This window comes from Carcharodon carcharias, chromosome 12, assembly GCF_017639515.1.
Source record: "Carcharodon carcharias isolate sCarCar2 chromosome 12, sCarCar2.pri, whole genome shotgun sequence".
Lineage (NCBI taxonomy): Eukaryota > Metazoa > Chordata > Chondrichthyes > Lamniformes > Lamnidae > Carcharodon > Carcharodon carcharias.
The window spans coordinates 47225837-47244425 of NC_054478.1; the positions used below are offsets into that span (position 1 = coordinate 47225837).

The following is an 18589-nucleotide window of genomic DNA, read 5'->3' on the forward strand; positions in this document are numbered from 1 at the left end:
CCTGGCACACATCATCTGCCACCTCATAACTTGAGCATAAAACATTCCATTTTGAAGAAGAGTAGTGAGTTCTTCTATTGTTCAAATCAATGTTTACTTATCAGATTATCCAGTCGTTTATCAACATGCTGTTTACATCTCTGTATATAAATTGGCTGCAATGATTCCCTACATCAGTGTCTACACTTCATAAGTATTTCATTAGCCATACAGTTGTTTGGAATGTCCTCAGGTTGTGAAAGGTACTCCATAAATTTAAATTCTTTATTCATTACTAATGGATCTGAATTGAATCAGTGTAAAGAAAAACCTCTTCAATCCCACCTCTGGATATAAATATTCCAACCATTGGCAAAATATATGAAAAAGAACAATATTTATCATTTTCTAAAAGATATATATTTGAAGATAATTAATGTTTACTAGCCACTTGTAAAACTCAACTGTCCATTTGCATCAGATCCGTATAGAATGTAGGTTATCACAAAGTTTTTTGTTGCAGAATATGAATTACATATTACCCGATACATTTTGAGACTGGTCACATGGAAACCTTTCCAACTATAGGCAGATTGCACTTGGTTTTAGCATCTCATTCAAAGGATGACTTCTAAAAGTGCAAAGCACTCTTTACGCTTTAATATACTACAAGAATTAGGTGCCAGCATAATTTCCAACAATAAGTCTAACCCCACAGCTTTCTCCCATAAAGCCTTGTAAACTGCTCCTATCCAAGCACTTGGCAAATACAGTGTAAATCTACAATGGCAGTATCATTTACTGATAGACTTTCTTACTTCTACCATTTTACAGCACTAGATCATGAAAAAATCTTATTGCCATTGTGTGATTGATTGTTTTATAAGCAGATATCCTGCACTTCTATAGAAGGTAATTAAAACCAATGCTTCAACATTCATATTACAACTGGAACATAAAAGCAGGGAGCAGCTAGGATTTTTATGCTCTCAGTCAATAAACTATTAAATGGTAAATATTTATAGTGAACAAGGATTTTGCATCTGATTGCTTACCTGGGTACAGAAGGAGTATGGTTTAGTGCAGGATGGATGACAGTGTCTGGTAGCAGTTGGCTGACTCAGAGGAGAGCAACCTCCTGGATTTAACAAAGGCATTATAAATTCATAAGGTTCAATAATACTGGAAATGGGAAATTTGTTAAATATGTATGCTTTTATATGACAATGTTTATTAACACTGCTAAAACCATGCTGAAATTGCAAAATATGGGAGAACAGCTATGTCACAGCTTTTAAAGGCTTGAATTATGAATGCAGTTACTATACATTCAACAAATAATTATAACTTTTCAATATGAAGATGCTCTGATTAATGATGCCATGTTCCACATGGTATATATTTTACGATATTTTTAAAATGAAAGTTAACTCTACAAATGTACAGTTTTTGGATCTTTACACTTCTGTCTTCTCAGCCCTTCCTTGTTGACCAAAGGGCGAGATTAAAAACCATTATTATGACTACACATTTCTTGTTTCCCATTTTTACAGTGGACAGAGCTAGCAAGAACATGTTCAATCTTCTATTCATTAAAAACTTGCACTTATTTAGCATTCAATATAATCAGAAATTATCTCAGTGCTTGTGAGAATGATGGGGAAGAGTGAAATGACACCATGTGTTGGGGAAGGGTGAGAAAGTCATGGCAAGGCAAAAACAAATTTGAAGGATAGAGTCTATAACGATGACTTTGAAGACAGATATGGCATGCGAGCGATGCTGAGGAGGGGAGAAGAGGCAGCAAAAACCAGGCAGTAAGATGGTGGTAGAGGACAAGAAGATGTTTGCAGGGTGAAAGTACTGGAGAAACAGGCAGAGTGAGACCATGGAAACGTTTGGAAGTGAGCTCAAGAATGTTAAAATAAATCACTCAGGTCATGGGAAGTCTGTGCAACTTGATGAGGACAAGAGTGACAGAGATGTGGGCCTTAATGCTGGTAAGGACATGAATATGTGGCATTGAGGATGAAATGTTGTTTATGAGTAATAGAAGTGACATTAGGACAATGATGTTAGAAAACACTGGGTGCAAGTTGATAGAGTTTCAGTGCTGGAGTGGGGAGGAAGTAGGGTTGGAGGTGGGAATTGTTGCAGTTTTGATTTGAGGTTAGTTAATGGTGATACAGAGCTGAGGTTGGAATAAGCAAATGATCCACATCTCTGGGTTATGTCTGAGGTGGCAGCCAGGAAGGAAATAGAGTCAAAGTCAGAGGCATGTAAGCATTTACAGAGTCAACAAAGAAGATTGAATCGGTTTTGGAAGCCTTGAAATAGAGAAGCTTTTGACTCACCCAGAGCTGGATTTTCCCATTGGCTTCAAGATCCTGACACAGGACCAAACAGGTGTCCAAAGCCCGTAGTGACTAGCAGTGATCTTTCATGAGGAGGCCTCTAATTGGCCGCCTCCACATTCACCAACCTGGGCTCTTGGTGCAGCAAGCCCCAATCAGCAGGCTGACGGCTTTGGAGTCTCTGCATCCCACATGTTGAGCCACTTTGCAGGATGCACTTCTGGACCCCAATCCACCCCACATCACCCCACCCACCTCCTCCCTGCCCATCGGCCTATGGCCGGGAGGCTGACAGCCTGAATGTACAGGGCCCATCCTTCATTTGGAAAATCCAGGCTGTGTTTGATGTGTGTCCTCAACTGGCACTTTAATTGGCCTAATTGCCATACCCAACAGTGGCGAGAAATGGTCACTACACTCACCACTCAGTCCACCTCTGCCTCAGTGGCAAAATTTAATCCCAAGTCTTAATATCAGGTACGCCATTGTAGATGGTTGCAACATCCCTGGGGTTACTGCTTAAGGTACAGCTTGGTGTCATCATAAAAAGAAAGTTGACCACATACTTATAACATCAACAACAGGTTATATGTATATGTTAATGAGTAGGAGGTAGAGTTTAGAACTCTGGAGTACACCAGAGGTATGAACAAAGAAAGAGAAAAATGTGGCAATAAGTAACAAGGCTAGTCAATTGCAGGTGCGTTCCACCTTCGGTTTTGGAAATTCAAAACCATGGAGGTGGCTTTCATACCAAGGGAACAGTTCTAATGGGAAAATATCCAGATCAGGACAAGGGCATTAAACAAGAAGGTCAGAGATGTCAAGGTCTTCCCAACAATTCACAGTTTGAGTGAGAGGGGGTTGTAATCTTGGAGGGTTTGCCTGAGAGTCAAGAGATTCCAGAGGCAGAAAGGGATGGCTGAGCCATTAGGGCTACTCAGGGGGTTAGTAGGAGAAATGAAATAAAGAGGTGATCAGGCAGAGTCAATAATATTCAGACTAAATGCTATGAGAAGGTCAAGAAGTTAACACTGGGGAGGGTGAAATAGGAGGATTTGCTGTGGCATCAAAAATAATTGCATATAATGTTAACTTAAATACAAAAAGAGAATAAGTCAGTCTGTTGCATTATCTTCAAAGTAAAGACAGAGGAATGTAGTGAAAAAGATCAACAATGACTTTAAATCATTAACAGAACTATTGCCCTGATTGTTCTATCAGCCTCTAACAACTCAATGTATAATGACGAGTTAATAGTGTTTACCTGTCACATTCACACCATCTGAACGGACGCACCATACAGTTCGCTCATTGCCATTCCAGGGACTTGACCTCCACTCATACTCATGACAATTTCCTTCTGGAAATAAAATATTCAACTTACTCTTTGCAGGAAGATTATTCAACTCACTTCTAATTCATGAATTTGGAGTTAGGTCACCAAAATAAAAAATAAAATGGCAAGATATCAGGTTCTCACCCACTTCAAAGCATTATATTGGCTGTGAACTGAATGAAATAGTATCAGAATACAAGTATGAAGTCACGGGAAAATGTCACCATCAAAGTGGCATGAAAAGAGATTGCTTTCTATGTTATAGCTGTAAATCCTTTGGACTGCAGCATATACATGACCAATACTTGCTATCTCTGAAGCTGAGAACAATATTTCACATCATCTATTTATTTGGCATCACACCATGTAAAGGAGAAAATGCTTTTGCAATCCATATGTTGGAATGTTGAGCAAACTTGAAGTTGTGCAGAAATTACCTCTTGTGAGGTTTTAAATAAGAATGAGAAAAGGTGAAAATGAATGTGACAGCATGTCAGATTAAGTGATTAAAGAATATAAATTATGGAACAAGAAAAATATCACATGACCCATCAAACCTTCTTTTGCAGATCATGTACAACCTACCCTATCATACATTCTAATCAATCCATTTGATTCCTGGAGGAAAAATTCAGCATTAAAACATCCTGATCCCCAAAGGGTATTAAACATGCACCAAAATAGTCACCCATCGTCACATCTCCATTATCTCACTTCAGAAGGGCAGACAGATATAAAACATAATAGTTCCAACCCCCTGTTACACCAAGTGTCATTTTTATTCTTCACATATTCCAATCAGTACAGAGTTTTAGCACTGTACTCCTCTGACAATTTGCCATGTCTCTGATCTTCATTCTCTTCAATAGTTCCAAAAAAACTAACTTGATATTCACGTAGGTATGAAACAAGTTAATTTAAAAATGCAAATGACATGGCATCAGTAATTTGGTGTTGAATTTTGAAATCGTTTTGAATATGGAAGGAAAAGAATTCATATGCGGTTAACAGAAATGGGGATGTCATTACTGACCTTATGTTCCTTAGCAGTCATCTTTATTAGTAACTTTAATTATTTTCAGTCAAGGTCAGAAGCTGATAAGCTTCAAATTTAGTTTTGCGGAGGTGAAGGGCAAAGTCTTTCAAATTGAACTAGATTAAAGTAACTTTCAATTACACATGTATCTTTCAGAGTGATCTGTCTCTGAATAGATATTGCAAATTGCACATTAAGGTTATTTTAGCAGTGCAGAGCTGCTCACTGCCAGCAACAGAGACCAATTTTCAATCTTATCTCTTTATAACAGTGATGCACAACATATGGCCTATGTACTGAATCCAGACGCCAAGACATTGTGAATGAGTCATTTAGATGCTCAGAAATTTGTGAAATACTGAACAGTTCAATTACACTGACCCAGGTGGAGTGATTTCAAATGCAGTTTCTTTCTCGCTGTATGTTTTCTTCTCTCCTTCCCTTTGTCTTCCTGCTCATTTACTTTCTTTCTATGTTGTCTCTTTTCCCTCAGGGTCTCCTTTTCTATTCTACCTGCTCTTGGTAAGCAGAAGGAAATTGCTCCAGGAATATCCCAATGGTAGAAGTACTCATTTACAATGCATAGTAAAGAGGATGCAATAGGCAAGTGCTTGCCCTCTCCAGAAGAACGCTGTTGCCAATTGCCAATTTACTTTCAGACTGTCCACTTGAATTTTACTGAGACCCCTAACAATCATCAAACATTGACTCCTTCAACACATCTGTTTCGTTTGTATTTAAACCAGAATCAGATATTCAAACAAAATTGAAAATCATAAGTATAGTTTCAGCCATGGTTTTTCATGAGCATTCAGCTTTTTCAAATTTCACTTCCCTAGAAGGAAAATCTGTACTCTTGTTTCCCAGTTTTTACTGGTGTTCCATTTTAAGGTATACAAGATCAGTTTGGACTTGTATTCTTGTTTCCCAGTTTTTACTGGTGTTCCATTTTAAGGTATACAAGATCAGTTTGGACCCGTATTCTTATTTCCCAGTTTTTACTGTTTTTTGCCTCCTGGAATACATGCAGTCTGTCCGTTTAAGAAAATTAAGGCAGGAATTTTCCGAGCCCACTGGCATTGGACATCATAGCAGGCATGAGCAGGAAGGCCAAAAATTAGGCGCACAACGTCGTGAAACCAGTTGCAGTTGTCCGCTCCGTCCATCAATGGTGCGCCGTATTTCCTACCTCCGCACTTCAGGAATTTCATTGTAATACACCTGCATATCATTATAAGCCCATCTTGCCGGAATCATCCCTCCATGCTGGGTCATCGGAGCACACTGGTGTGATTACATGCTGATGTGTTTCACAACTGTACACAAGCGATGCGCACCTGGTGAGCTGCACTTCGCTCAAGACTTAGAGGTTTGTTTGCCCACCTGGCTTCGGGCAGCACTCTCAATCATCAGTGCCAAGCTTCACAGGCAGCACCACATCACTTTTAGAGGGGCTGACAGGCAGGTCGCTAACTTTTTAACAGCTGCAGGGCTAAGGCTTGCTTGGGGAAGGGGGAGGAGTGGCCTCAGGCAAGGGAAGAGGTTGCAGGGCGAAGGTTGCACTGGGGAAGGGGGGTATCCCAGGGTGTGTGTGGGGTCACATGTTGATCTGTGCAAGTGGCCTCAAGATGCTGAGGGCTGAGGAGGCAGTCTCCAGTGGAGATGAGGTCAGATGGAGATGTGAGGGTGTGTCTGAGAGAGTGAATAGTGACGTCCCCTGAGCTGGCAGTGAGTAGGTGCCAGTGAATGTGTGATGGGCTTGTGAGTGTGTGAGTTTAGATGGTTGCCTTACCCTGGTGGCATGGATGAGATCATTCATCCTCTTTCCGCATTGGATGGCCAACCTCTTCTGTGCAGCATTGGCACTGACCACCACTGCCACTGCCTTCCAAGCCAGTGTGGTGAGATTTCTGGACCTCTTGTGGCCAGAGCGGGAGGCGGGGGGTGGGGGGCACTGAGGACATCATGGCAGGTCTCCAAAAAGCACTCCAATGATAGATCATTGAACTTCTCTTGGTTTTTAGGGCAATGTTTTCACTGGAGCAGTCCTGGGCTTCAAGTGTTGACAACTGTGTGGGTGGCTGCAGTTTAGATATGGCACCCGGAGTGAGGTAAAAGTGAGGTAACAACATGGTGGACAATTCAGGGCTCACCGCCAGTAAGACAACATGTTTCACGTGGCAGCATAATTAATGAGGCAGGATTAGGACAATATGGTGTGAAAAGCCACCATTGTGGCCATCGGGTAAAATGTCTTTTTTCCTGTTACTGTTACCACACTTAGTCTAAATGTGGGATGATTCCACCATAAGTATGCTTGTGCAGTAAAACAGAATGTAGCTTCATGTATGTACAAATCTAATTTATATGTCTCAGTTCTTAATAGCAATTGACAAATGGACTCGTCAGATGAAAGTAGCAAGATGTTAATTTAACTGCTAACTTTACTAGTGAAGGAACTTGTGGTAATTATTTAACTGACCCCTGTGCATCTGGTTGTGCAATGAACAAATCCATGTTTCCTGGTTCTGCATACTTTCATTGGAATAGATTTTCTGGTTTTATAAATGCCCCAATTTTATGTAGTATCTCATTTTATCCAGTACTTTCATCGAGTGCTGGATGAGCAGAAATTCTCTCCAATTAAATATTGACTAACTCTGTTACCTAAGCTACCAGCAAAATCCTTCCCCCTGGAAACTGACTAAGCCACTTTGTGACCCCAAACTGAGCTTCCAACCTTATATACGCTTTTCACTAAGACTGTCTATTTTCTCTTCCATAACAACACCACTCTTTGTCCTGCCTCAGCTCATCAGCTTCTGTCTTTGTCACCTCTCGGCTGAACTACTCCAATGTATTCTTGGCTGGTCCCTCACATTCACCCCTCTGTAAATTTGAGATCATCCAAAACTTTGCTATCGGTGTCTTAACTCACATTAAGTCCCCTTCATCTATTCTTCTATGCTCGCTGACCTACATTGGCTTCCAGTAAAGCAACATCTTGATTTTAAAATTCTCATCCTTATTTTCAAATCCCTCCATAGCCTGTCCCTTTCTTTGTAATCTTCTTGAACCCCACAGTATTCTGAAATATCTATGCTCTTCTGTGTCCTGTGCATCCCTGATTTTAATCATTCCACTACTAGTGACCATGTCCGCAGCAGTTGTCTGGGACCTAGGCTCTGGAAATCCCACCCATACCGCTCCATCTCACCATCCTCCATTAAGGCACTCCTTAAAACCCACCTCTTTCATCAAGCTTATGGTCACCTGACTTAATGGCCAATAACTTGCAAGCTCCCCAGCGATGAATTTTGGGGGTACCCCAAAAATGCGTTGGGGAATCCCTCTGGGAAGTTCCCAGGTAAGGGTTTGCACGGCAATTGCCCAGAAGTGCTAACTTCCTTTGCACTGTGCTAGGAACTACACAAAACTGTGATTTAAATCGCAAACTTTGAGTGGTTCTGCCAGGGTTATACCAATAGCTACCAGAAAAGGTTAGAAGCCCTGAGACCCCTGCACCCACCAACAGCCCATGGGACTCCTGCACATCCCAGGCTACTGATGCCCTCCTACCTACCCGACCTCTGACACCCCCCACACCCCCTGATCTCAAACACCCTCCACCCTGCCCCGAACTCCGACAGCCCCACCCCACCTTCCTCAGACACCCCTGGAACTCTGACTTCCACCTCCCACCCATCCCCTCCGGACCTCAGACGCGCCGTCTTCCCCGGACCTGCCACCAACCTCTATCCCCGATCTCAGACACCCCCACAACCCACTGGACCACAGACCATTCCCCAGACCTTGGGCTCCCCAGCTGTTAAACACCCCCTGGACGTCAGACCTCTCCCACCCCACCCCTCCCCACCCTCGGACCCTCCCCAAAACCCTCTGAACTCAGACCCCCCTCAAACCACCTCGGAGACCCCCCTATCTTAGAAACCCCAACCAACACACCCCCAAACCCCCACTGACCTTAGGCCCACTTCAATCACCCCCAACCTCAGAGCCCCCCCAGCAAAATCCCCATTGACCTCGGATCCCGCCAAACCACCCACAACCTTGGACACCTCCCAACCCCCCCCAGGCCTCGCGACCTCCCCCCCACTGAAATCGGACCTCCCCAACTCCCACAAACCTTGGACTCCCACCCCCCACACCTCCACCGACCTCGTACACACCCACCAGCCCTTCCACTTCAGACCCCTCCAACTCCATCGACCTTGGATCTCCCGTAACCCCGACACACCCAGCCTCAGACACCTCCAGCTCCCCTGACCTTGGGCACCCCCAATCCCCCACATCCCCACAACCTCGTATCCTCCCATCCACCAATCCCTAACACCCCCACTGTCCACCCCTCCCAATCTTGACACCCCCATGATCCTGACGCCCCCACAACCCTAACACCTACCACCACACCCAACCCCTACACCCCCCACCTCTCTGAGACCTCTGACTAACTGCCCCCAACTACCCCCATGGACCTCCCCAAGGCACCCCCAACCCCCAAATCCTATTCACCTACCTTGGATGCTTACCTGCCCCTGGCCTGTCAATTTCCCTGGCCCTTTAAACTTATCTGCTTTACGGAAAAAGTGCTGAAAAAAAGAGGGTGTGGCCCTCTTGAATCTGCTGGAGATGCACTTCGCTGGGGCCTGCGAGGAGTCTTTCAATGCAGGCCCCAAGCAGCTCCAGCAAACGGAAGTGGCAACGTAATTTTTAAGACCAGGTAAGTGGGTATTTATTTCTTCTAATTCCTGTGGTGCAGCACTCTCCGACCCTAGTCAGAGGTTACGGCCCAATATCCCCTAATGTAGTTCTGCATCATACTTTATTTCATAATGCTCCTGTGAAGCACTTTTGGATATGTTATCATGTTAAAAGCTCTTTTTAAATATAAGTTGTTTTTGTTATGGGGTTAAAGGCTGGAAACTATCCATTCCAAGTTCTGAGAAGTTAGTGGAGAGTACGAAAGACCAGAAGAGGATGTACTTTAGCTTTGAGGCAGGATTGGACAGGAAGTTTTCTCTGCTCAAATTAATACTTGTGTGAAATTAGTAAGATGAGTTAGATTCCTGTAAGAATTTGATTATTGTGCAAATTCAAGATCATACGTCTTGCATTTTTTTTAAAGCAAAAGGATGGGCATGTCGAGAGCCCTTGGGATGTGCATGAACTTTAATTATGTGGGCTGTCACAAATCTTCACTGTAACTAAGGTGGCACATCTGCACTAAGTACCAAAACATTGAGCCTATGCAGCAGAGGATCTATGTACTGAACAAGTAATTAGTCATACTCCACAGTACAAGAGAGGATGAGGGATTTCTGCATTGCACCCTCCAAAAAGGCAATGCTCAACAAATCAAAATACAAGGATAATGAAGAATGGAGAGAATGGAGAGAAACAAGTGTCAACCTGTAAGGGCAGAGGGATACACTTCTTACATTGGGAACCCATAAATTACTGAAACTATTCAATAGTATTTGGTAGATAGTAACTCAGGTGATTGGTCCTGAGTAGCACTGTGATATAAGGAGCCACTCAAGAGGCAATGGACTATAAGAATAAGAGAGTGGTCTTAGTGGGAGATTCTACAGTAAAGGCTATATGTAGCCTTTTTTGCAATTGGCACCAGGTGCCAGGGAGAAGAAAATCACAAAAAATATTGAAGAACTTCTGGAAATGGAGGGAGAGCAGAGAAAATCTGACACAGACCATAAGTAGCCATGAGATCTTCCAAATGGAGTTCAAAGTCTTGCCGAGGGAGTTTAAAGAATTCAAATCTATAAAAGAATCACAGCGTGGTTGCAGCATAGAGAGAGGCAATTCAGCCTGTTATCTCTGTGCTGGCTTTCTGAAGGGGCAATTCACCTAGTGCCATGACCCATGCCCCCCATCCAGCACCCCCCCACCCACCCATCTTCGCCCAGTATTCCTGCACATTCTTCCTTTTCAGATAATAATCCAATCTCTCCTTGAATGCCTCAATTGAATCTACTCCAGCACACTCTCAGGTAGAGATTCCAGATTCTAACCACTCGCTGCATGAAAAAAAAAAATCTTCATGTCACCATTGGTTCTTTTGCCAATATCCTTAAATCTGTGCCTTTTATTCTTGATCCTTCCACCATTGGGAACAGTTTCTCCCTATTTATTATGTCCAGACCTCTCATGACTTTGAATATCTTTATCAAATCTACTCTCAACCTTCTCTCCTCCAAGGAAAACAGTCCCAAATTCTCCAGTCTATCTGCATGACTGAAGTTCTACATCCCTGGAACAATTGTCATGGATCTTTTCTGCACCCTCTCTAATGCCTTCAGTTCCTTCCTAAAGTGTGGTGGACAGAGCTGGATGTAATACTCTAGTTGAGGCTGAACTAGTGTTCTATAAAAGTTTAACATAGCTTCCTTGCTTTTGTTCTCTGTGTCCCTAATAATAAAGCCTAGGATGTTACATGCATTATTAACTGAGCTCTCAACCTGACTTGCCATCTTCAATGATTTATGAACATAAACAGCCAGGCCCCTCTGCTCTTGCATCTCCTTTAGAATCATACCCTTTATTTAATGTTGTCCCTCTGTATTTTTCCTACCAAAATGAATTGCTTCACACTTCTCTGCAATAAATTTCATCTGCCACTTGTCTGTCCATTCCACCATGCTATCTATGTCCTTTTGAAGTTCTGCACTATCCTCATGGTTCACAATAATTCCAGCTTTTGATTCGGCCACAGATCTTGAAATTGTGGTCTGTAAACCAAAGTCTAGGTCATTAATATATATCAGGAAGGGCAGGCACCCTAACAACAACTCCTGGAGAACTCCATTACAAAGCTGCCTCCAGTCTAAAAACATCCACTAACCACTACTCTCTGCTTCCTGTCACCCAGCCAATTTTGTATCCATGTCGCTACTGTCCCTTCTACTCCATGAGCTATAAATTTGCATATGTCTGTTGTGCACAAGTCTGTTGTGCGGCGCTTTATCAAATGCCTTTTGGAAGTCCATGTACACCATATCAACAGAATTACTCTAATCAACCCTCTCTATTACCTTATCAAACAACCCCAGCAAGTTAGTTAAACATGATTTTTCCTTAACAAATCTGTGCAGGCTTTCCTTAATTTACCTGCATTTTCCCAAGTGACTATTAATTTTGTTCTAAATTATCATTTCCAGAAGCTTCCCCACCAATGAGGTTAAACTGACTGTCTTGTAGTTGCTAGGGTTGGCTTTACAATCTTTTTGAACAAGGATGCAATTCCCCAGTCCTCTGGCACCACCCTGTCGTCTACGGAAGACAGGAAAGTTATGGCCAATGCTTCTGCAATTTTGACTTTCACCTCCCTCAGTATCCTTGGATGCATCATCTGGTCCTGGTGCTTATCAACTTTAAGTGTAGAAAGCCTAACCAGTATCTCTTCGTTATCAATTTTACACCCTTCAAGTGTCTAAATTACCCCCTTTTTCACCATGACCTGCTCATCATGTTGTTCCTTGGTAAAGACAGATGCAAATTATTTATTTTATACCTTAGCCAAGCCTCCTGCCCCCATGTATAAATCCTATTTTTGGTCCCTAATCAGCCCCACTCTTCCTTTTACCACCTTTTTACTGTTTATATGCCCAAAGAAGACTTTTGGATTGCCTTTTATTTTAACTACCTTTTCATACTCTCTCTTTGCATCTCTTATTTATTTTTCTCAATTCCCCTCTGAAATGTCTATTATTCAGCCCAGTTCTTGGTTGGTATTATACAACTGACATCTGTCATAAGCACACTTTTTCTTCTTCATCTTAAACCCTATATCTTTTGTCATCCAGGGAACTCTAGATTTGTTTGCCCTACTTTTCCTCTTTGTGGGACTGTGCCTGAACTATCTTTTCTTTAAAGGGAGCCCATTGTTCAGTTACAGTTTTGCCTGCCAGCCTTTGATTCCAATTCATTTGGGTCACATTCACTCTTACCACTATTGAAGTTGGCTTTCCCCAGCTAATTATTCTTACACTAGATTGTAGCTTGAAAGTTTCCATAGCAAGCCTAAACTTTATGATACAATGATCACTGTCACCCAAATATTCCCCGACTGAAAACTGATCCACTCGACCCACCTTAGCCCCAAGAACAAGATCTAGCAATGCCTCCTTTCTCATTGGACTGGAAATATACTGCTGTAGAAAATTTCCCTGAGCATACTCTGAAATCTAGAAACGCTTACCCCTCTCTGCTTTTTACGCTACTACTATCCCAATCTATTTTCAGATAATTAAAATCCCTTATTATAGCTACTCTGTAACAGTTGCTTGGTAATACCGAACTTGAACTTGCTGAAAAGAGAGACATGCTGGCGAAGCTGTTTGTCTTGCATTTATCAGGGCAAATGCAAGAATGCCAAATTTCAAACCATCGCAACAATATATAACGCAGAAGAAAAGGGGTGCTAACTGTATCACAGTATCACAGTATCTTTACAGTGCAGAAGGAGGCCATTTGGTCCAACGTGTCTGCACTGGCTCTCTGAAAGAGCACCTAGTCCCGCTCCCCTGTCTTATCCCCATAACATTGCACGTTCTCTCTTTTCAGATAGCAATCCAATTCCCTTTTGAATACCTCAATCGAACCTGCCTCCACCACCCTTTTAGGAAGTTTGTTCCAGACTCCAACCACCCTCAGGGTGAAAATTATTTTCCTCTCATCACATTTATTCCTTCTCCCAATTATTTTGAATCTGTGCCCTCTAGTTCTTGATGTCCTTGAGTGGGAACAGTTTCTCACTATTTACCCTGTCTATACCACTCAAGATCTTGAATACCTCTATCAAGTCCCCTCACAGCCTTCTTTTCTCCAAGGAAAAATGGTTGGCAAGTCGAGTCTGATTGGCTGAGGCATTGCCATTGAGATATCAATGGGGAACTATGGGCTCCCCAAGCTTCCAGGTAACTCAAAAAGGTGCAAGGCTTGAACATATTCCTTTTGTTTGCAGAGAATGTGCCCCTGCATATAAACATATAGAACCATCAAACCATAGAAAAATTACAGCACAGAAGGAGGCTATTCAGCCCATATTGTCCATGCCAGCCCGAGGACACCCAGGTGCCCTTTCTAATCCCACCTTCCTGCACCCAGCCCATAGCCCTGAAGCTTACAGCACTTAAGCTGCAGATCCAGGTACTTTTTTAAAGAGTTTAATGTTTCTGCCTCTACCACCAACTTGGGCAGCGAATTCCAGACACCCACTACCCTCTGCGTAAAAAAGTTCTTCCTCATGTCCCCCCTACACCTTCTAACACTTATCTTAAATCTATGTCCCCTGGTTCTAGAATTCTCCATCAAGGGAAACAATTTTATCCTGTCCACTCTATCTATTCCCCTCATAATTTTGTACACTTCAATCAAGTCACCTCTCAGCCATCTTTGTTCTAAGGAAAATAACCCCAACCTGTCCAATCTCTCCTTGTAGCTACACTTTTCTAACCCTAGTAACATTCTTGTAAAACTCCTCTGCACTCTCTCCAGAGCTATTATGCCCTTCCTGTAATAAGGTGACCCGAACTGCACACAATACTCCAGTTGTCACCTCACCAGTGTTTTATACAATTCCAACATTATATCCTTACTTTTATATTCTATACCTCTGCCAATGAAGGAGAGCATTCTATATGCCTTCTTCACAACCTTGTCTACTTGAACTGCTGCCTTCAGGGACCTGTGTACTTGTACGCCAAGATCTCTCACTTCATCTACCCCTCTTAGTATATTGCCATTTATTTTGTGATCGCTTTAACTGTTTGACCTCCCTAAATGTATGACCTCACACTTCTCTATGTTAAAATCCATCTGCCATTTTACTGCCCACTCCACCAACCCATCTATATTGTTTTGGAGATTATGGCTATCCTCTACACTATCCACTACTCAGCCAATCTTCATGTCATCTGCAAATTTCTCAATCGTGCCCCCCCATGTTCACGTCCAATTCATTAATATATAACACAAACAACAAGGGTCCCAACACTGAGCCCTGTGGAACACCACTAGAGACAACTTTCCATTCACAAGGGCATCCATCGACCATTATCCTTTGTTTTCTGTTACAAAGCTAACCTTTTATTCAGTTTGCCACATTACACTGAATCCCATGGACTTTTACTTTCCTGACCAATCTGCCATGTGGGACCTTGTCAAATGCCTTGCTAAAATCCATGTACACAACATCCACTGCACTACTTCATCAACCCTTCTTGTCACTTCCTCAAAGAATTCAATCAAATGTGTGAGACAAGACCCTCCTTTATCAAATCCATGCTGACCATCCCTGACTAGTCCATGCCTTTCCACATGACAATTAATCCTATCTCTCAGGATTGATTCTACTAATTTGTTCATCACTGATGTAAGACTAACTGGCCTATAATTGTTTGGCATTTTCTTTGATCCCTTTTTAAACAATGTCACTTCTAGTGTGCCACATTATAAGTGCAATGGATTACCTTAACTTGGTTGCTAGTGTCGCTATTAGTACACTTAGGATTGCACAGTAAGTGCTGCCCAATCACAGAATCATCTAACAGTAGACTTTTTGTTTTGGCTTTTGCAAGCACAGAGTCATTGTGTATGATTTGGACTCTTCCTATTAACCAAAGAACATGCTGTTTGATTCAGTCAGCCAATCACTGAGGCTTACAGCCTACATACGTGGGATTGCACTGACACTGAAATTCATATATGACTTTGCTCAATTGTGTGGTAGGCAGAATATTCAAATCTATAAATGTCCTATCCATAAAGCTCTTGACCTCATGGATGCACAGCAGTGACACCAGCTGCTGCTCAAGCTCTGAAACCTGGAGCTCAAGCTGCTGCAATAGACAACACTTCCTGCACACTAACGTGGCCCTCCTCAGTCAGTGCCTCACTGCCAACCTCTCATCCTCCAGCTACCAGGAGCTACAGTGTGGCCAAAGTGCTGGTTGACCTTGAAGCCCACCATAACAAGCATCTGCCAGGAGGCCCTTCACCTTTCCACCAGGAAAACATCGTGACTGGTTTGATGGAAATGACCAAGAGATACAGGACATAATCGAGTGTAAGCACAAAGCTTTCACTAACTGGAAACTTCACTACGCCTCAAGAGAAAAGCAGTGGACCTACAGGCATCTGAAGGCAATGGTACAGCATAAAATCCATGACATAAAGAAATGGTGTGTAAAAGGAGTGTGGGAGGTCCACCAACTTGTGGACACCAATGATACGCACAGTTCCTCCAACGCAGTCAACACAATCTATGGCCCAATCACTTTAGGGTCCATTCTGCTGAGAGCCAAGCACAAGGGGGGAACTCATCAAGGACAGGGAGGCAGTCAGTGCCCACTAGAGAGAACACTTTGAAGAGCGTCTCAATCCGACACTTTGTCTTTGATTCGAATGTTCTCAATTCCATTCCTCAATGCCCCATCTGCCTCGGTTTTGGCACCAATGCAGCCTAGAGCAAAATTGAAAAAGCTACTTGACAGCTGAAAAGCAACAAAGCCTCTGAAGCAAATGGAATCCCTACTGAATTCTCAAACACAGCAGAGATACACTCCTGGCACAGCTGCACAACATCATACTCCGTATCTGGGAAGAAGTATGCATGCTGCTGGATCTCAGGGACATTGTGATGGGGACCATATTCAAGAAGGGAGCCAAGCCTGATTGCAGTAACTACAGAGGAGACTCCCTGCCATCTGCCACAAGGAAGGTCATTGCAAGGATCCTCCTCAGTTGCCTCCCCCACTGGCCAGATAGCTCCTTGCAGAGTGGCAGTGTGATTTTCGTCTATCGAAAGCCACCACAGACATAATCTTTACTGTCCAGCAAAACCTAGAAAAATGCAAGGAACAGTACCAACTGCTGTACATGGCCTTTCTCAATCCCATGAAAGCCTTTGACTCCATCAACAGTGAAAACTGATGGAGTAACCTCCCCAAATTTGACTGCCCTCAGAAACTCATTGCCATCCTCCAGCTACTTCACGATGACATGCAAGCCATGATCCTCACCAACAGAACCATTACAGACCTCATCTCAGTGAAGACTGGGGTTAAACAAGGTTGTGTCATTGTGTCAACCCTCTTCTCCATCTTCCTCGCTGCAACATAGCCCTCACATTTAGCAAATTACCCACAGGCATGGAGATAATTTACAGGACAGACAGAAACTGTTCAACCTATGCCACCTTCAATCCAAAACCAAGGTCACTCCAATCTCAGTCAGTATGCAAATGACACTCATGTGTGCTCACTCAGAAACTGAGCTCCAGGTCATTGCCCAGTCATTCTCCAAAGCATATGAGAAAATGGGCTGTTCGCTAAACACCCAGAAATCTAAAGTCCTCTTCCAAACAGCTCCCACAGCACAACACCCCCTCCCAATGATTAAGATCAATGATAAGATCTTGGAAAACGTAGAACATTTTCCATATCTTGGTAGCCTCCTCTCAATAAACAGATGTTGACGATGACATTTATCATTATCTCCAATGTGCCAGCAAAATCTTCGGCCAGCTGATGAAAAAGACATTTGAGGACCAGGATCTCAAACCTGAGACTAAGGTCATGGCTCATTGGGCAGCAATGATTCCCATCCTCCTGCATGCTTTGGAGACTTGGACAACCTACAGCAGGACAATCAAAGCACTGGAGAGATGTCATCAGCGGTGCCTTTCCAAGATGTTCCAAACCTGGCAGCAAGAAATGTGGTCCAACAGCAGTGACCCCTCCCAAGCCAACATGCCCAGCATCGAGATGCTAATCATTCAATACTGACTCCGCTGGGCAGGACACTTCATTTGTATGCCTGACACTGGACTCCTGAAGCAACTGCTCTTCTCAGAACTCAGTCATGGCAGGAGACTTACCAGGAGGACAGTGGAAATGTTTTATGGATGTCCTCAAGGCATCCCTGAAGGAATAAAATATCCCTGCTAAGCAATGGGAGTCCCTGGCAATTTGACCAACAAAAATGGAGCAGGTTCATTCAGGATGGCACTGAAGACATAGAAAGACACCTTCAGGAGCACCCAGGGGTGAAGTCGAGCGATCAGATAGAGTGCACAAACCTTCCAACAACTTACCTACCCAACTCTCCAAGCACCACCTGCCTCATATGTGGCAGAGTCTGCCCAACACACTTGGACTTATCAGCCATCTCAGAACTCTTCAAATGGAAATGGAAGCAAGTCATCCTCAATCCCAAGTGACTGCCTAAGAAAAAGGAGGAATGAGGTCAAAAGAGAGATAGGAGTTTAGCCCTAAATGGGTGAGATTTGGTTTGGTAGGCACAGGCTAGGGGAGGAAATTAGAAGAGGCAAGAGATGAAGAAGCTGGCTTAAGGAGCACAATAGGGCTGTAAGCAGCACACAAGATTGGAGCAGCATTCACGCTTGGTCGAACCAAGGCCAGTGAAAATTCATCAAGGAGTTTTAAGTCAGTGGCTATGGGAAGCAAGTGAGTAGCAACAAAGCAGGAAATGATTCAACAGCATAACAGCAGAACCCAGCATAGGATGGGAAACAGCAGGAACCAGTCTGGTGTAAAGTGAAAAGTCTCCATCATGGAGCATAGGAACATAGGACTTAGGAGCAGAAGTAGGTCATTTGGCCCGTCAAGCCTGCTCCACCATTCAATAAGATCATGACTGAACTGGTTGTGGCCTTAACTCCTCCTTCCTGTCTGTCCCCCCATAACCCTTGACTCGCTTCTCTTTCAAAATCTGTCTAATTCTGCCTTGAATATATTCAACGACCCATCCTCCACCGCTTTCTGGGGAAGAAACTTTCACAAACTATACGATCCTCTGAGAAGAAAAAAAATCTTCTCATCT

General features: G+C 43.1%; 1 protein-coding gene across 1 annotated transcript in view; it reads right to left on the minus strand.

Annotated features, from left to right (window-relative positions):
* thsd7ba (thrombospondin, type I, domain containing 7Ba) overlaps positions 1-18589 on the minus strand; it is a 676798-nt gene that overhangs the window by 19318 nt on the left and 638891 nt on the right. The window contains exons 24-25 of the mRNA XM_041200229.1: positions 3601-3696; positions 1035-1117 (exon numbers count right to left, since the gene is read on the minus strand). Coding sequence (XP_041056163.1) covers positions 1035-1117; positions 3601-3696 — 179 coding nt within the window. The remainder of the gene's footprint in view (positions 1-1034; positions 1118-3600; positions 3697-18589) is intronic.